The sequence below is a fragment of the Nuphar pumila genome, chromosome 5 (assembly GCF_984573655.1).
Source record: "Nuphar pumila chromosome 5, dmNupPumi1.hap1.1, whole genome shotgun sequence".
NCBI classification, from domain to species: domain Eukaryota; kingdom Viridiplantae; phylum Streptophyta; class Magnoliopsida; order Nymphaeales; family Nymphaeaceae; genus Nuphar; species Nuphar pumila.
The window spans coordinates 123,746,341-123,763,156 of record NC_143253.1 but is presented as its reverse complement, the minus strand read 5'-3'; the positions used below and the strand labels follow the sequence as shown (position 1 = coordinate 123,763,156).

Here is a 16,816-nt window from a genome sequence, read left to right as displayed (position 1 = left end):
AGTATTTAATGAGTATAATTAAACCCACCTATCCTCGCAGGTGGGGGTGTAAACAGGTTAAGTTTACCCAGGCCTGACCGGGACCAAACCCTATAGGGTCTGGGTATGGTGACAAACAATAAGACCAAGTTAAGACCTGGGTTCAGACCCGAAGGCACGATTAATACATGATAAAATCTGCTAGGGCCCGGACTTGGATAAGTCCGAAGTTTCAAGGTGACTCCCTTAGCCTTTGATCCTAGTGTCAAATATCATGCTTTGATGGGATGGGTGCTCTCGTCCTCCGCTTGGTCAACCTTATCTTGATTCTTGAGTACCCGATTGTCTCGGGACAACTGTTGAGTCATTTTTCTGAGAGAGAGAGCCCAGCTGGGAATCCCCAGTCAGATCTTGACCAAAAACTATTTTTTCAACTTTTGTGATGCCTCTCTCTCTTAAATTTTTAAAAGAGAAAGCACCCAGCAAAATTATGACCTGTAAATTTCTCTGAAAGGTTGGCAATGTCAGTAAACCATATACATTAAAAATTAAGAAAAGATAAATAAATGAAACTGTCTTTAATTTTTTACAGTGGCAGTGGCGGTGATTAATCATTCAATGGCTCACTTTCTGATGCAGGCGTGATTGTAAATGCAAAAACTCTCCCGTCTCTTGTCCTCTTTTTACCAAAACATCAGAGGAAGAAATCTCCATTTCACACACAGAGCACTAACTGCCCACATTTTTTTTTACATCTCTCTCGAGTCTCAAGCCTCTGAACCTGTTCAAATTGAATGAATGAGGCCAGAAAGGCTTCTGAGTTCTGGTTTCTAACGTTTCGGCAGAGGGAAAGATGGTAGAGGCTGTGCAATCTCTAAGCACCCACCCAGTACACACATATGGAAACCCTTCAACCAAGTTATCAAACCCAAATTGACCCTCTCTTCTAATAAAGATTCAATCGAGGTGAGCAACAAAAGCAGAAAAGAAGGACCTGCACCCGCTGTTATACTTTTCCTACCACCTTTTCCCTCATTGGCATCTTTTTCCCATGTTTAGTTATCTTCTTGCTTGACTTGATTTCAAAGCTGTGTTTCTTCTTTCCTGTTTTGCACTTCGAAGTCAATATCCTCATTTGGGGTATTATTTTTTTTCCCCATCATTACTGTATTCATTTTTTTCAATTATGTTGTTTTCATCAACTTGGGACATCATTTTTCAATATTCCGTTTTTCCTCTTGATCTTGTCGATATTTATGTGGATTATGGGTGCCTCTATTTACATTGACCTTCCCTTAGATTTCTGGTTATTTGGTTTGGATGTTATTTGTCTTTGAGCATATTGGCTGCATTTCTGGTCCTGTGAGGTTTTTATGGTTGCTGTTGCTTATCCATATTTTGTGGAATATATGAATTTAGTATCTTGAATTGTTAATCTTTGTTTAAAATTTTGGTGTTGGGTTAATGAAATTGTGTCTTTTTTTTCTATAATTAGATTGGACTCTATTGAAAGTGGGCGGAATTTGGCTTAAAGGTGCTATTAGATACAGGAAATTATTGCCATTGTCTTTTGGGGCTTCTGGAGGTGACCAATGGACTCTGGCGTGAAGGATAAATTTGGATTGGATAAGCCGAATGGTGGTCATTTAAGCTGTCATACACACTCAATACCTTCAGAATGGAAATTTTCTGGTGATCTGTCCAATTCTCCATTCAACTTGGTGGCTGCAAACACTTCCATTCCTGTGTGTAAAGGCGCTTCAGTGGAATCCTCATCCTGCCCATCTGTCTCCATGGCAGATTCCTTCTGCCCTAGCATTTGGGATCCTCACAGCCCCATTAATCAAAATCTGGCACTCAAGCAGACACATTATGGTAATGATCACAATTCTGATGTTTCTGCTATGAGGGAAATGATCTCTGCTTCGTCTTCGCCGGGTCCTGCCTTCGAAATGGGATGGAATTCATTGAGTTCCTCATCGAAAGGCGATCATACTTTTGTGCAGAGCAATGCCGGGATTCTTCCTCATGGTTTAGATCAGTTTCCTGCTGATTCTGCTTTCATTGAGCGGGCAGCAAGGTTTTCCTGTTTTAGTGAGGGAAACTTTTCGGATATGATGAACCCTTTCACCATTTCTGAATCTATGTTTCCTTACTCAAAGGGTGCAGGGGGAATTGCTCAAGCGCCTTCCTTGCTGCTGTCTGATTCGTCTCAGAATAATGACATGGGTGTCTCTGAAGTTGGTAAAGAAGTTTTAGTTCTGAGTGGGCAAGTGATCAGTGAAGAGGATTCTACCAAGAAGATCGAGCAGAAATTAGCCAACTTGCTGAAGTCCACTATGTCAGGAAGCACCGAGGAAGGAAAACAGAGAGTCGGGTCATCAAGCAATGATTCTGATGGTGCAAATATTAGTGGTTGTGGACGGGATGAATCACTACATTTGGAGAATGCGGTAAGCGAGCCTTCTACAAAAGGACTTGGCGCAAAGAAAAGGAAGAGGACTGCACAGGTAGTGATTTTATCTTCAATCCCACTCAGTTCCTTTTCAGTTTCATCTGGTCTGAGATGATTCTTTGTTGAATAGTTGTTTATAAAAAAAGTTCACCCAAATTGGTTTGTAGGGTGCTGAACTGAACCAAGTTAATAGTTCTTCACAATTAGCAATGGATACTGGGGATGATAATCCTGTGAGTAAACCAAAAGGTGAGCGTAATCAAACCATAAACACGGTCAAGCATAGCTGGAAACAACCCGAAGATAATTTCCAGAGTTCAGATGCACCAAAGGAAGACTACATTCATGTCCGAGCAAGGCGAGGCCAGGCCACCAACAGTCACAGTCTCGCAGAGCGGGTGAGAATTCTATATGAATAATTTATTATCTCATTCCAATCCCATGGGGACTATTCTCGTCTTGCATATCCAAAAGATAGATGGTAGTCTAAGTCACCGGATTAACATTTGTAATTTAAATTCTGTCTGGATTGTAGGTGAGGAGAGAAAAGATAAGTGAGCGGATGAAGTTGCTTCAAGACCTCGTTCCTGGGTGCAGTAAGGTAACCTTATAGGATTCACCCTATTACATATTACAAATCACATTTCCTATGCAGTACTCAAATTTCTTGTTGTTATCATGCATCAAGGCTTGTATTATGTAATAGATCTGCTTATATCATGGTTTCAGGTTACAGGCAAGGCAGCTATGCTTGATGAAATCATCAATTATGTGCAGTCTTTGCAACGACAAGTTGAGGTGTGCTCATTATGGATTTAATCAGTGGAATGCTCCATTTCTTTGTGAAAAGAAAATACAAGTATTATTTATTTGCTTAATTCTTTTCGGTGCTGTAGTTTCTTTCTATGAAGCTTTCAACTGTCAATCCACGGCTCGATTTTAGCATAGAGGGGCTCCTATCAAAAGATGTAAGATTTTTCTGAGCTATACATCATACCATTTCTATACTTTGCCTTAAGTTTAACCTTTTACCATTCTTCTCTCTGAAAATTCATGATGTACTGAATTTTTTGGTCTCAGATCTTTCAACAGTGTGGTCCTTCATCAACAGTTGGGCATGTACATGATATAAACATGGTTCATCCTCATCTGCACCCAAGCCAGCAAGGATTGATTCAAACTGGCATGGCAGGCATCCCAAATCCATCAGATTCGTTGAGAAGAGCTATTAGCTCTCATTTGACTTCCATTAGTGGATACAAAGAACCTCCATGTCAGGTGAATGATAGCCTTATAATTGAAACAAAATGTCCAATTATCTAGTTCTTGTCCATATTCTCATTATGTATGCGTACCATAGATCCTGAATGTCTGGGAAGATGAGCTCCACAATGTTGTTCAGATGAACTTCGGCACTAGCGCCCCCCTCAACAATCAGGAAATGAGTGGTAGTAACTCAAGCTAGTCCAAGTTCTCAAGTTAACATCTCTGTTGTCATACAGGGGAAAGAAACAGAAAATATGAAAGAATCTAACCTTTTTATGCAAACCTGGTATCTGGTTTTTGTAGGTTCCTTGCCTCCCGGTCATATGAAAGCTGAGCTCTGAGGCATGTTTATTTTGTTTACATACTACACAATTTTAGAGAATCCAATCTGCCTGCACCAAAGATCGTCTCCAACTTGTGGATATGCTTCAACTTGCAAATTTCTTTTCCATGAAGATCCTTGTAATTCTCAAGGTTATTAGATGTGGAGCTGTTCCCAAGTTTCCCGAAGATTTGTATAGCTGACCTTTGAGCATCAGAGGTGATGTTTCATACTCAAGATTTGGATATCACTTAATCAAATTGCTTCTTTCACTGTTCCCAAGTGAAAGGATAAATTAAGCCCCTGAGTTTGTTTCCACTTTTAAGGACACAAGCTGCACCAGCTTGTAATGAGAAGCTTCATAAGCTTGGCAGTGTTGCAGGGAAAGAAATTTGATGGGCTGCAGTTGCACTGACAGGTTATGGTTGTTTAGAATCAATACTATCGAGACATTCTCCTTTTTCACCTGGAGTTTCTGAATTTAGTTTCAAGGAGATGAAAAAGGAAAGGAAATTGTGAGTTCATCATATACTAATATTAGACTCGTTCATTATTGATTTATTCATCAATAATATTTGGCAATGTACATTACATGTGAGCTGAACATGGTGTCCTCTTGGTTGTATGTACACTTGAGGTTTTAAGCTCACATTTCTTGGTTCTGAATTTTTTTGTTTTGATCTCAAGATTGTCAGAGAAATTAATCGTTTGAACAATAATGGACCATAATCAACATTCTGGCATCTACTAATAAGATCAACTATTTTGTTGAGATGTCAACCTTATCACATAGGTTGCATAAAACTAAAATATGGTTCAGGGAATCCCTGATATTTTTTGGGAAGCAACTTTATGACTTAGCTTCAAGTTTTGTTAATAAGCTCTGAGAACCATATGCTGCCACGTGTAAAGATCTCCTGTTTTCTTCACTGAAATATCCTTTTCCTCTTCAAATTCCTAAATTTCCATTTGGTTGTACAAAGTGTCAGGACTCAGGATATTGTAGGCTTGCACTTTGTGTTCTCTGGATAGTTCTTTTTCTATTAATGCTCTCCCCATGGCTGCTCATGTTCCTGCAAGAATGAACTTTCCCCAACCAATGGTCTGTGTGAAGGGTTTTTAATCTTGGATCAAAATTTGGTCATTCAAATGCAAACATAATCATAAAATTGCTTTATGTTAAAATAAGTGACATCAGATAATAAATAACATCATTTTAGAAGTTTTGAATTTTGGAAATTGTGTAGCTTCATCTATTGGTGAAGCTCTGTTTTAATCTTCTTACAGAATTTCTTGAATGATGTGCTAATCAGCAGTGGAACTCGGCCAAGTTCTGTGTCCTACATGAATGTCAATAAAATCTCTGAAAATAGATATGTGCTATCATGTGATTCATCGTGGGCATATGTGCTCTATCTTGTATGCTGTCATGTGAGATTCTTGAACTGTTATAACAAAAATGTATGTGCCAAGCATACAAAGTTAAGCAGATGTATGTCAGAGACCTGTCAGATGATTGTACATGCATTGAAAGCATAAGGCCCAAGGGCTTAATGTGAAATTTAAGAAAAAAATTTAGTGTATGAATTTGAGGGACAGATTGACACCAAGATCAAAAAATTCTGTCGTGGTACAAGATTATTTTCATTAGTTTGTTGGACGCTGCCATGAATTGTTGCTTAATCAATTGGCAGAAGATTTATGAATAGATCTGAAAGACCGTAAAATAATTCTGTCGTGGTACAAAATTATTTTCATTAGTTTGTTGGACTCCTGCCATGAATTATTTCTGAATCAATCGGCAGAAGATTTATGGTTCAATCTGAAAGACCGGAAAAAAGAAACCATGCTGCGGTAATGTAAATTTTACTTGTCTATTGAAACAATGCTCCACCATGACCGCGAGTTTGACCACCTATGATAAACCAGATCTGGTCTGCTTATTACAAATAAAGGATTAAAATATATTTTTTTTTTTACTAAATCTGGTTATTACCATTCGGATCCACAGCTGGTCCCACCTAACCCAGGTTCAACTGGACTGAGACATTAGGAGCATCTCAAAGTCAGACCTGGACTGGAATCGATGATCATGGTTTTTATATGGCCAGTTGTCCAGGAGACCGTCTTGTTAAAGTTAAGTTTGTGATAAGACCAGGCCAAGGGAAATCCCTCCAATCACCGATCATACATTGACAGACCTCTGGTTGGTAAGACTTTTGAGGACCCCATACTCACCAGAAATGCACACAGCTTCAACCTTTGGCAAAGGATGCCCGCCAAGGGTTTAACCGTTTTTGAGCTCATGACGCCCTGACAATGGTGGCATTCACAAGATGTCCCTACCAAATGAGTGAAGGCTTTGTAGGCACTCTTGAAAAAAGTTTCAAAATATAGTATTTTATATGATTGGGAAATACATATCTTTTATAAAGTTTAAATGCATTTATTTCTTTCCACCAAAATGCATTGAAATGTTTAGTTTTATATCTAAGAGGGAGAAAAATGTCTGCTGGTTGAGTATTTTCTCGATATCTTATATTTTGGAAACTCCCGTGCTCACTTTGGCTTTTAATCAAGCCAACTTTGACTTTAGTTTCTTGCTTTGCGTTGTCTAGTTTGAGAGCATTTAAAGGATATTTAAATAGTGGGTGGTTTTGGTGGTCTTTTACCATTGGTCAATTATTAAATTTTTTAAATATAAGATTTATGACTATTTAATTTCATTTATCACCTAAATCATTTTAAGCCTTCGTAAGTCTATAAAAACTCTTTATTTTTATAAAATCCTCCTTCGACGAAATTGTCAGAGGGGGATAGAGTTAAAAAAAAAAGACGGTTCTCCATTTGGGAGAACCGCCTCTCCCGTAACGATTTGGGGGATGAGGATAAACCTCACCCTCCATGATCGACGGGAAGGGAGAGGAGGGCGGGGGTGAGGTTATCCTCACCCCATCATGAGGGCTACCCACCATCGTCGAGCAAAAGGGAGAGAGCGAGGGAGAGAGACAAGAAGAAAAAAAATTCAGAGAGGAACATACCTGGAATCCGATCGATGACGAGGTAACAATATTTGTCTTCTTCTTCTTTGTCTTTTTTTTGGTCGAAAAGAGGGTCCGCAGCCATGGTTGTCGATGAGTTAAGGAGGAAAAAAAAAACTCGAATGTTGCTGAGAAAAAGAGAGGGTCAGTCGGCCAGCACCGACAGTCGGCCCCTCTGCCGCAGGGAGAAGGAGAGAGGGCTGGCTCACAGGCTAGCCCCCTCTAGAACATAAAAGACGAAAGGGGCTCTGCCCCTTCCGCTTTTATTTCTTTAAAAGAAAAGGGAGTCTGGGTCGGCCTGGGTGCGACCTAGACCGAATCGAGTTGATTTGGGTCGCACCCAAACCGAACCAGGAGAAAAAAAATTGGGTCGAACCAGTTCAGATCGAGTTAGCTCAGGACGAATCCGTTCAAAATCAAACCGGTCTGGACCAAACCGGGTCAGACCGAACCAGTTCAGACCGACTCAAACTGGCTGAATTGGTCTAGTTCATAGTCGGGTCTAACTGGTTCTTGACTCAGATCTAGTCTGATCTAGATCAGATCAATTCTGGATCCAGTTGATATGGATTGATCCTAATAGAACTGGATCTAGAGAGATCTAGGTCTGTATCCAGATTGACTGTTTTGGATCCATAACAGAACTGGATCTAGTTCAGATCAGTACTAGATCTAGATTAGAACTAGATCTCAATCCAACTGAATGGATTAGTTCTTAATCCAGATCAAAGTGGGTCTGGATCGAATTCGATAATTTTGGATTTAGATCGATAATGGGTTTGGATTCAGTCACATAGTTTTGGATCCAGATCAGAAATGAATCTGGATCGAGTTGTGATTTAATTTTGAATATTGAAAATAATTATCAAAATAACCAAAGTACTCTTATGTGTACTCAAGATCTATTTTGGTAAAATGGGTATAACTTTGCACTCTGAACTCGAAATCGAGTGAGGTTTGGTGCGTTGAACTCGTATCATAGAGAGGAATCTTTGTGTCTTTGGGTTTTGGTCTAATCAAGGGCAAAAAAATTATAGTATCATGAGTCAATTCAAGAGAAGTATTTTGAAACATATAAGAGGTGAAGTGTATTAATACGGATATGCTTGTGTAATGATCAGATCCTACTATTATAAGTAATTTTAGATGTGAATAAACCTTTTTGCATTGCATGTTATTGTAATATTGTGAATTAGCATGATAACTTTTGAGTGTGAACATGATATGCATAAGATGATTGCATACACATGTTAATCGTAATATATCATAGATATTAGAAAGAGATTATTTTGTGATAGCATATATGTATGATAAATTGATAATAACATATATTATGATGAGATTGTATTTAGACTTGAGTTTCTTTTATTTTATTCATGTTATATGAATAGATATATTGAGATTAACATACATAACTCCTTAAATTTCGAAAGTGACGGCCTATGGTAAAGGCTATCTGGTACGTAGATAAAGTACAACTATCATGGAGACATTACTCATGAGAGAATGAGTAAAATACGAGTTGAGTATGTGGTTCAATGTATTGAACTTAGCTTATGACTTAGAGTTATACTCATACAGTGTTGGAGACTCTAAACGACTATGAATGATTGATAACCATCATGGTTAGGATGTAGTATAAACCATACCAACATTGAGATTGAGTATGACCTCTCAGTTAGCTATCGATGGGGTCCTATTTTTGTTTCACTGTAGTGTCTAGTGGTCTGGGGATCACTAGGAGTGTATGGTTTATTGTCTGACCAATATCTAAAATTATGGTATTCTACACGGGTTGCTACGCTCATAGACGGTTATGACCGGTATAGCTGACCTATGATTAGTTTGTTCTAATAGAGTATTTAAAAGAGTTAATAAGAGAATAATTCAAACATACGAACTTATATGGTGTGTCGAAAAATAAACTCAAACTAGGGGCTTAGAGCCCACTATAGTTGTAAGTTAAAGTATTTATTTGCTTACAATTATTTTTTATTGGATTGTAGACTCACCTCCATGTATGATTACAATTATAGGTTTCAGGCACACTAGCACGATCAACTACTTCTTCGGCATAGCACTTGACAGTTTTTATTTTTCTTGTCATTGAACATTTGTGTACTTATTATTTTTTTATGTTATGAATGATGAACATTATGAAAGAAAGTGAATTATTGGCAAAAGAATGAAAAAAAATTTAGCCATATTTTTTTTTTGTGAACTCTATATATTTTCCCTCTAAAAAGTAATACCAACCGGACTCGAACTCTTGAGGCCTCAGATGAGGGTGTTACAATTTTTTTTTTTGGATTATCAAATTTTTTAATTCTCAAGTTTTTTCTCTCTTTCTATTCTTTTAATCTTGTTTGGCTTGTAAGTTTATGTGTGAGAAAGGTCACTTGATTTTGTGAAGCAATGACAATTTTAAGGCCCAAGCCTAGTTGTTTCTTGAGAACTTGGTCACAAACAAGTAAGCCCAGTCGCATCTTCAAAAATTTTGAAGTGGGATGATTGAAGTTTTAATGATAACAATCTTAAGAATGTGCTTTTAAGCTTGAGATTTTGGTTTATTAAAATCCTTATTTTGCCACTATGTGTTCCAACACATATCACATTATCTGCTATGTTAATTTTGTCAATATGGTTGACATTAAATTAGGCTAAGAGGTTCATAGAGATCATAAGAATGGAATAAGAATTCATTATTTTTGTGGGTAGTCCATTAATTGGTATGTGTTTCAAATTTGGACACAGAAGATGCACATTGAGTATTTGAACAAGTTGGTGAGAGGAACACTGTTTTGCATTTGCATGATGTCATGATTACTTGGCACTTAGGTGTGGGATGATCAAGTATGTGAAGGGGCTTTTCAATGAAATGACAGACAGAGATTTTGTCTGTTGGTAGTGGTTTCTGGATACAAGCAAAATGTTAAGCCATTGATGTTTTCAGGAACATGACACTGGAGAATAAACTGGCATATCAATCTATTTTGGTGCTATGCTGAAATTCACGGCAGTCTATTGAGTTTGGAGCACAGAAAGCAAATTCATACTGCAGAAGCCTCAGGGTCTTTTTGCATGCTACAGAAACACGGGTTTCTGCGAAAACGCACGAAGCACGAATCATTTCTGCAGGCCCCACCGTAGCAGAAAAAATGAGAGAGAAGGCGTGGAGCCCAACTTTTTTGAATGAGGAAGGATCCGGTGCTGCATACTCTTGGTTCGCTGTTGCACCTATCACCCATCATCTGCTGTTGAGCCCCACAGCTGACAGAGATGATGTGTGATCACTGATCAGCACAAAAAGTGTGCAATCACATTGTACCTGTTCCTCACTCTTTTTTAATTGGGGGCATCATTTGATCTGCTCTCAAGTTTTGAGTGAAAACTTAATGAATCTGAATTAAGTTAGATGTTTTGGCACTTTTTAAGTGCATGCCTAAGCATTTTTTTTTTTAAAACAAGGAGATCAGTTTAGGGTGTCAAACCATTTTAAAAGATTTTGATATTCATGTGGACCGGGGGCCCTTGCTTGACATAATAACCCAGGATGGCCTTCTTTATTTTAGTCAGCGAAGACTGGGGTTAGTCTGACCCTTGCCAGTTATACAACTATACCATTGGGATTCGAACTTGCAACGTCCCAACACAACACACACACCTTGGTCCCAGGATGGCCTCCTTGTCCATTAAGAAAACACGCCCAACATTTTGATACGGGCGTGCATGAAATCTTCAGGATAGAACAGACAACCGTGTATCGCTCTAAGTGTGATCAGGTCCATGGTGGTCAATTGCCTAAGCATGTAGTGCATGAGCTCTTCTTCTTTATATCTTTAGAAAACTTCATTTTCATTGGTACTTTTTTTTTTGTAGAAGCTTTAGAACATGTTTTAAATTGAATTTTGAATTTTAAGAACCTTTATGAATGTATTTTGGTCCTCCAAAGTCATGTGGCAATTGGGTCAACTTGGTCGATTCCTGCACTACACAGGACGTTGGAAGGACTCATTATTTTAGGGAGTGTTTGACTCCCAGGACAAACGCCACGAGCGTAGCACGTGTGGACTTGCCACGTCCTGCAACCGCCTGCACAGAACACTGTCTGTGCTGTTTGAACAGCGCACGCCGTGTGTAGCAAATGCGGGACAGCGCCCTGGCCCTGGCGTGTCCCCCCTGTCAAACACGCCCTTAGGGTGCGTTTGAGTCTTCCAGATCTCAAACCCAAGGGAGATCTTGGCATTTGAGATTTGAGGATCTGAGAATAAACCCCCACTCTACCTCCCAATTTGCACAATCAAACTCAGGATCCCCTCGTTACTCAACTTTATATGTGGGATTTCAATGCTATGATCTGATATCCTGCTCCTGTGCCAAATCTTCCAAATGCCCCTTAGCTTTTTCAAATTTATCGACAATGACGTAGATGGTACTCACTTTTGGCACGTCTTTCTTAAAAGGGGAGAAAATCTCTTCTTCTTCTTTTTTTGAAAGGCAAGAAAATCTTTCTTGAAAGCAGATTGTTGCTCGTAAGTGGCCAAGTTGCTTATTCAAGAAAGACCAAGAGTGGAGAGAACTTTTGAAAAGAGAAAGGTGAGAGAACTTTCAGCATAGGTATATTTTTCACATGTGAAAATAATGCCTTTTGTTTTTTTGGATAATCAGGGATAAACCACCTCGTTCAACAAGTTCACCGGCATAAAATCCAGTGTCTCACTTGCCTACCAGGGAATGCACCCAGCTTCAACGTTGAACCAAATTAAAGATGCACCCTTGTGAGTGTTGAACTCCTGATGTCCTGTCAACTTGTTGACATTCACGAGTCACCTCTATTAGATTATTAGACTTTTACAAATTTGCAAAACCAGAGAGCAACTGAGTCTGCAAATGTGCTGGGCATTCCCCAACCTGGGCTTGGTCTGATAGGTAATCCATTGGTTGGCCTCGGTTAAAATCTCTGTAATGGACACCCGCTCCACATGACCCAAAATTATATAGTAAGTAGGAAAAACTTCTAAACTAGGCTTGATTTGGACCAGGATGCGCAAACAACTGGATTGGTCCTACTTGGGCCTATTTATCCTCCAAGCCCGGAGTGCCTGCTGGGTCTAGCCCAAACTCAGCTCTATGTCCATCCAGAGTTAATCCAAACATTTTTGGTTTGGTCAGTTCATAAACTAAAAAAGATAACGTTTTTTCTGGTATATAATATGTGTCTGGATTGCGAGTTAACCTTGTTATACTCTGTCTCTCTCTCTCTCATTGTCATCATCGTATCATCTTATCCATCTTTATTTTTTTTATGATGAGGATCCCTCGCTGAAGCGAGTAAATCACTGGGTGGGGCTCCACGACCACCTTACCTTACGTGGCTCACCTCTGAAAGCGAGAGCGGATCCTGTCAAACGCTGGGTGAGATTGATAATCTCACTGTTTGACAGAATCCTAACTCTATGAAAACTAACTATGAGCACACCCGTGCACTCATCTCAGCACCCTTACAATCACCATGCTGGCCATGCAAGCGACTCCCTTGGTGGTCTTATTCTTATTTATTAACATTATTATTTTACTATTCTCTTGTATCAAAGCCATTAAAGTTTTCTTTGAGAGCCTTGAATTGGAGGTGTCCAATGGATCATGCTATGCTATGAGAGAAGTGGTATTGCTAAAACACTTCATTGGGAATGCAGTTGACAAGATGTTTTTGGCAACTCCAACTTCGACACCACATTTTAGCAAAACCATGTTTTGGCAGCACACGAAAACGGTGTTTTCATCTCAATGCAATGCAAGGTTCCGGAACAAACCTAATAATCGTAGGAGTCAACTGAGATGTGGATGTTTAGGTTGCACAATCATACAAGGGGACTCGGGTTCGAATCCACAGAGTTATCTTCAAGCGTGCCCATCAACAAAAACCCCTCATGATGATCATCTTTATCAGTTTTATCTTATTATATTTAATAATCATGGGAGTCAAATGAGATACGTGGATGTTTAGGTTGCACAATCATACAAGGGGACTCGGGTTCGAATCCACAGAGTTATCTTCAAGCGTGCCCATCAACAAAAACCCCTCATGATGATCATCTTTATCAGTTTTATCTTATTATATTATCATCATCAATTCGTCATCGTACTATTTCTCACACTATCATCATTGTCACCACTAACACTAACCCTTCGATTCGGATAGCCCAGTCGTTTAACTCATTTTACATTCAATCTGTTTGCTTTTTTAGATAATTCCAATTTTTTAGTTTTAATTACACATAAATAACATCATATACAATTTTTTTTTAAAAAGCATCATATACAAGACAGATATTTTCTTGATGGGCATATGCAAGACTTACTATGATGACAGAAATGGGTTTTGATTTGTACAAACCTATCATGTTAATTTTCATTAAGATACAGCGTTCTTGCTATTTAACTATCATTATTTATTATTTTAGATTTTTTATTTTTTTCACAATGAAGATATTGATTACTTTGTTTTCTTTGTGATAGTTAATTGTTCAATTGGATAGTTTATATATCATATTAATTCGCTGATTGATGCTTGTTATGCTTATTAGTTGCATGTTAATATTTTTATGTCATGGATATCTCTGCCATCCTGTACAGCCTTTTATATTTAAAGAATATTATACTAATTTTATATATAAAATCAATGTTAGCAAAACATGGCTAAGTCACTGAGTTGACTAGTCTGAGTCACTAGTCACTGAGCTTTTGAACTATAAGTGAAACCATCCTAATCATTTTCATGTAGGGTTTGGCCAAGAAATGATTGGAGGAGAAGGATTCATGTGGAAGACCCAGAATGATTTTTTTTTGTTCATATCGCCGACCCTAATTGTTTTGGGATGAAGGCATAGTTGTTGTTGTTGTTTTCGTTTGTTTGGCCAAGAAATGGTCATCACAATGCAGAGGAGAGCAGGCCAGCAGCTACATGGTGATTGGCTTCTCGGTTCCTCATCCTCGCCTTTTTTTTTCTCGTGCATCGGAGGTTATCTCATATTTCTCGCGTTTGGTTTTTTCTCCTATCATTGGCCCCGACGGCGGTCTGTCGGGGGATGTGTTGACTCACTTACCTTCCTCTTAGCTCCATCTGCATCCCAGTTCGCACCTCCTGGGTATTGAGATTGGCGAGGCTGCTGGATATCTCTCTCTGCATCTCAGTTGCTAACTCTATCGATTGTCATGGATTCAACTATTTCTGGTCTTCGTTCTATTTCTGGGGATATCTGTTGCCCCCCCTCCCTTCTGTTTCGTTCAGTTCTTTGCAGGATGACTCACTCGACGAGAATGTTCAGCGTTCCCCCATTGGTAACCGTAGACAGAAGAGGGTTGTCTTTCTAGATTCAGTTTCTCCTAGTTGGTCTCCTCGTAGATCACCCAGGTTGCAGCAACCACGGGTCTTTTCTAATTTTATGTCATGAAGCTTGTTTGTTGGAATATTAGGGGCCTCAATTCTGCCTCCAAGCGCTTGTTTTTGGCAAGTTGGATTAGACAGGCTAATCCTGACATGTTTGTCATTTATGAAATTAAAATGGAGGACATCTCGTTTGCGATCGCTTCTTCCATTTGGCGAGGTGTGGATTTTTTCTTTAAGCCAGCGGTCAACCATGGCGGTGGTATTCTCCTTTTTGGTAAGAAGTCTTTAAATTTATCGCAGCTGGACGTAGGTCTATACTCTTTGTCTGTTGCCTTCAGCTTACAGTCGGTTGGTCAGAGAGCAGTGGTGTCCGTGGTTTATGGACCCAACCTCCCTAACAGGAGGCCCGCATTTTAGGATGACCTTGATAGGGTGGTTACTTCTAATGATCAGTGCCACCTTATTATGGGCGATTTCAATTGTTTGTTTTCTTCTCATGATTCTGATTCTATCATCCTTCCTAATCTCTCTATTCGAGGCTTCCAAGACTTTGTTCACTGATATCTTCTTTATCCTCTTCCTCTTACCATGGCGGACCTACAAGCACAAACAATGACTATGATCACGACCAATTAAGTATCTTATTATTGTTTAAAGGGAAAGAATGTATACAATCGTCCTTACCAACTCTTTCAACCATGCCACAAACTTATTTTCATGTTCTTTCTGTACTTCACTACAAGAAACCTGTGGATTAGCGACGACCTAAATGCGTCACTAATCCATCGCTAAATAGTTTAGCGACGGATTAGCGTCGGATTAGAGATGAATAGCTTTCATCATGAATTTTTTGATGCTAAGTAGCGACAAAACTTATTCGTCGCTACTTTCGTCGCTAATTTGCAATGGATTAGCGACGAAAATGATCCATCGTGAGTCTGTCACTATTTTAAATTAGCGATGGATAATATCTATCATGAGTCCTTCACTATTTTAAATTAGCGACAGATAATATCAGTCGCTAAATTTAAAAAAATAAATAAATAAAAAATTTGCTCCCTGTCGGGCGGTATTCCGGCAGCAATATGCCGGACTTGGACCGATTCGTCGGCGACGGTGGAGGAGGAAGACGACCCACCACCGGATCCCAGCAAGCCGTACTCCCTCGACCCCAAGATCTCCAATTGGGACTCACAGAGGTCGGAATGGACCGATCTCGTTGTTGACAGCCATGATGGAGAGGAGGCCGGTGTCGTGGCGGATGGCGTCACGGAGGCGATCGAGGTCGAGGAGGCCGTCGGAGCCGACGGGGAGGTAGGTGGCGTGAAAGCCTTCCTGTTTAAGGTGGCGGCAGGAGTCGAGGACGCACTTGTGCTCGGTCTGGGTGGTGACGACGTGCCGCTTCTTGTCGCGGTAGAAGTGCATGAGGCCCTTGACGGAGATGTTGTTGGACTCGGTGGCGCTGGAGGTGAAGAAGATCTCCTTGGGGTTGGCGCCCACAAGGGAAGCGACCTGCTCCCTAATGCGCTCGATGGCCTCGTCTGACTCCCAACCATAGAGGTGAGTGAGGGAATGGGGGTTGCCGAAGCAGACAGTGAAGAAGGGCAGCATCGTGTCCAGCACCCACGGGTCCACCGGCGACATTGCCTGCATGTCCAGGTACAGCGGCCACCCCGTGATCCGCCCACCCTTCATCGAGATTCCTCCGCCCTCCTCTGTTGCGTCGGAGTTGGGCGACGGCTCGAAGGCCGTCGCGACGGTCGACATCGGCCAGCCGGATCGTCCGACGAGCCTTAAGGTGATGAGCACGAGGCTCTGCTTCATCATCTAGTGAGGTTGCGTGTGGTGGGGGGGGGGAGGGATAATACTTGAGAAGACTCCCTTTACTTTTTCTACGAGCAGATGATCTACGATCAGAAGAACTAGATCGGATTGAACACCGATAGCTTCCTCTTGCGGAATTGTCAGTGGTCGCTTGACCTCCTTGACGCCTGGGCTCCGATGGGGCCGAAGGGGAAGATCGGGACGGAGGCAGGGAAATTGCTTACAAGAATACTCGTTTGAGAACGGTTTAAATCTCACATCAGTTTAAATTTCAAACGGGGGAGAAAGGAAAAATTTTGCACCTTAGGTGGGACGGTTTAAATAAAAAAGTAGCGCCAAAATTAGCGAGGAAATTTTTTCGCCGCTAATCCATCGCTAATTAGATACAGAATATTTCCCTTGTTAATTCCATCTCTAAGTTGCTATAGTTTTTGTGACAAAAAATTTTTAGCGTCGATCTGTCGATAATTAGCGACGGATTTGAGATAAAATTTGTACCATCGCTAATTTTATAAATATTTCAAAGATTGGCGACGGAT

At 40.1% G+C, this 16,816-nt stretch overlaps 1 protein-coding gene and 1 pseudogene across 2 annotated transcripts; one reads left to right on the top strand and one right to left on the bottom strand.

Moving 5' to 3' along the window:
* Positions 1-778: 778 nt before the first annotated feature.
* Positions 779-4,791, top strand: LOC149838513 (transcription factor bHLH49-like). 2 transcript variants are annotated; one of them, XM_090007709.1, is made up of 9 exons: positions 779-945; positions 1,475-2,489; positions 2,602-2,832; positions 2,970-3,035; positions 3,164-3,232; positions 3,331-3,402; positions 3,515-3,712; positions 3,795-3,882; positions 4,004-4,791. In XM_090007709.1, the coding sequence occupies exons 2-9, from the start codon at positions 1,572-1,574 to the stop codon at positions 4,039-4,041; spliced, it is 1,680 nt and encodes a 559-aa protein (XP_089863835.1). In that variant the 5' UTR covers positions 779-945; positions 1,475-1,571; the 3' UTR covers positions 4,042-4,791. The 2 variants fall into 2 exon arrangements, with proteins under 2 accessions (XP_089863835.1, XP_089863836.1); XM_090007710.1 differs by having other exon boundaries at positions 3,527-3,712; positions 4,004-4,318.
* A 10,853-nt stretch (positions 4,792-15,644) lies between these two features.
* LOC149838512 (cysteine desulfurase, mitochondrial pseudogene) lies at positions 15,645-16,220 on the bottom strand (annotated as a pseudogene).
* Positions 16,221-16,816: the final 596 nt, after the last annotated feature.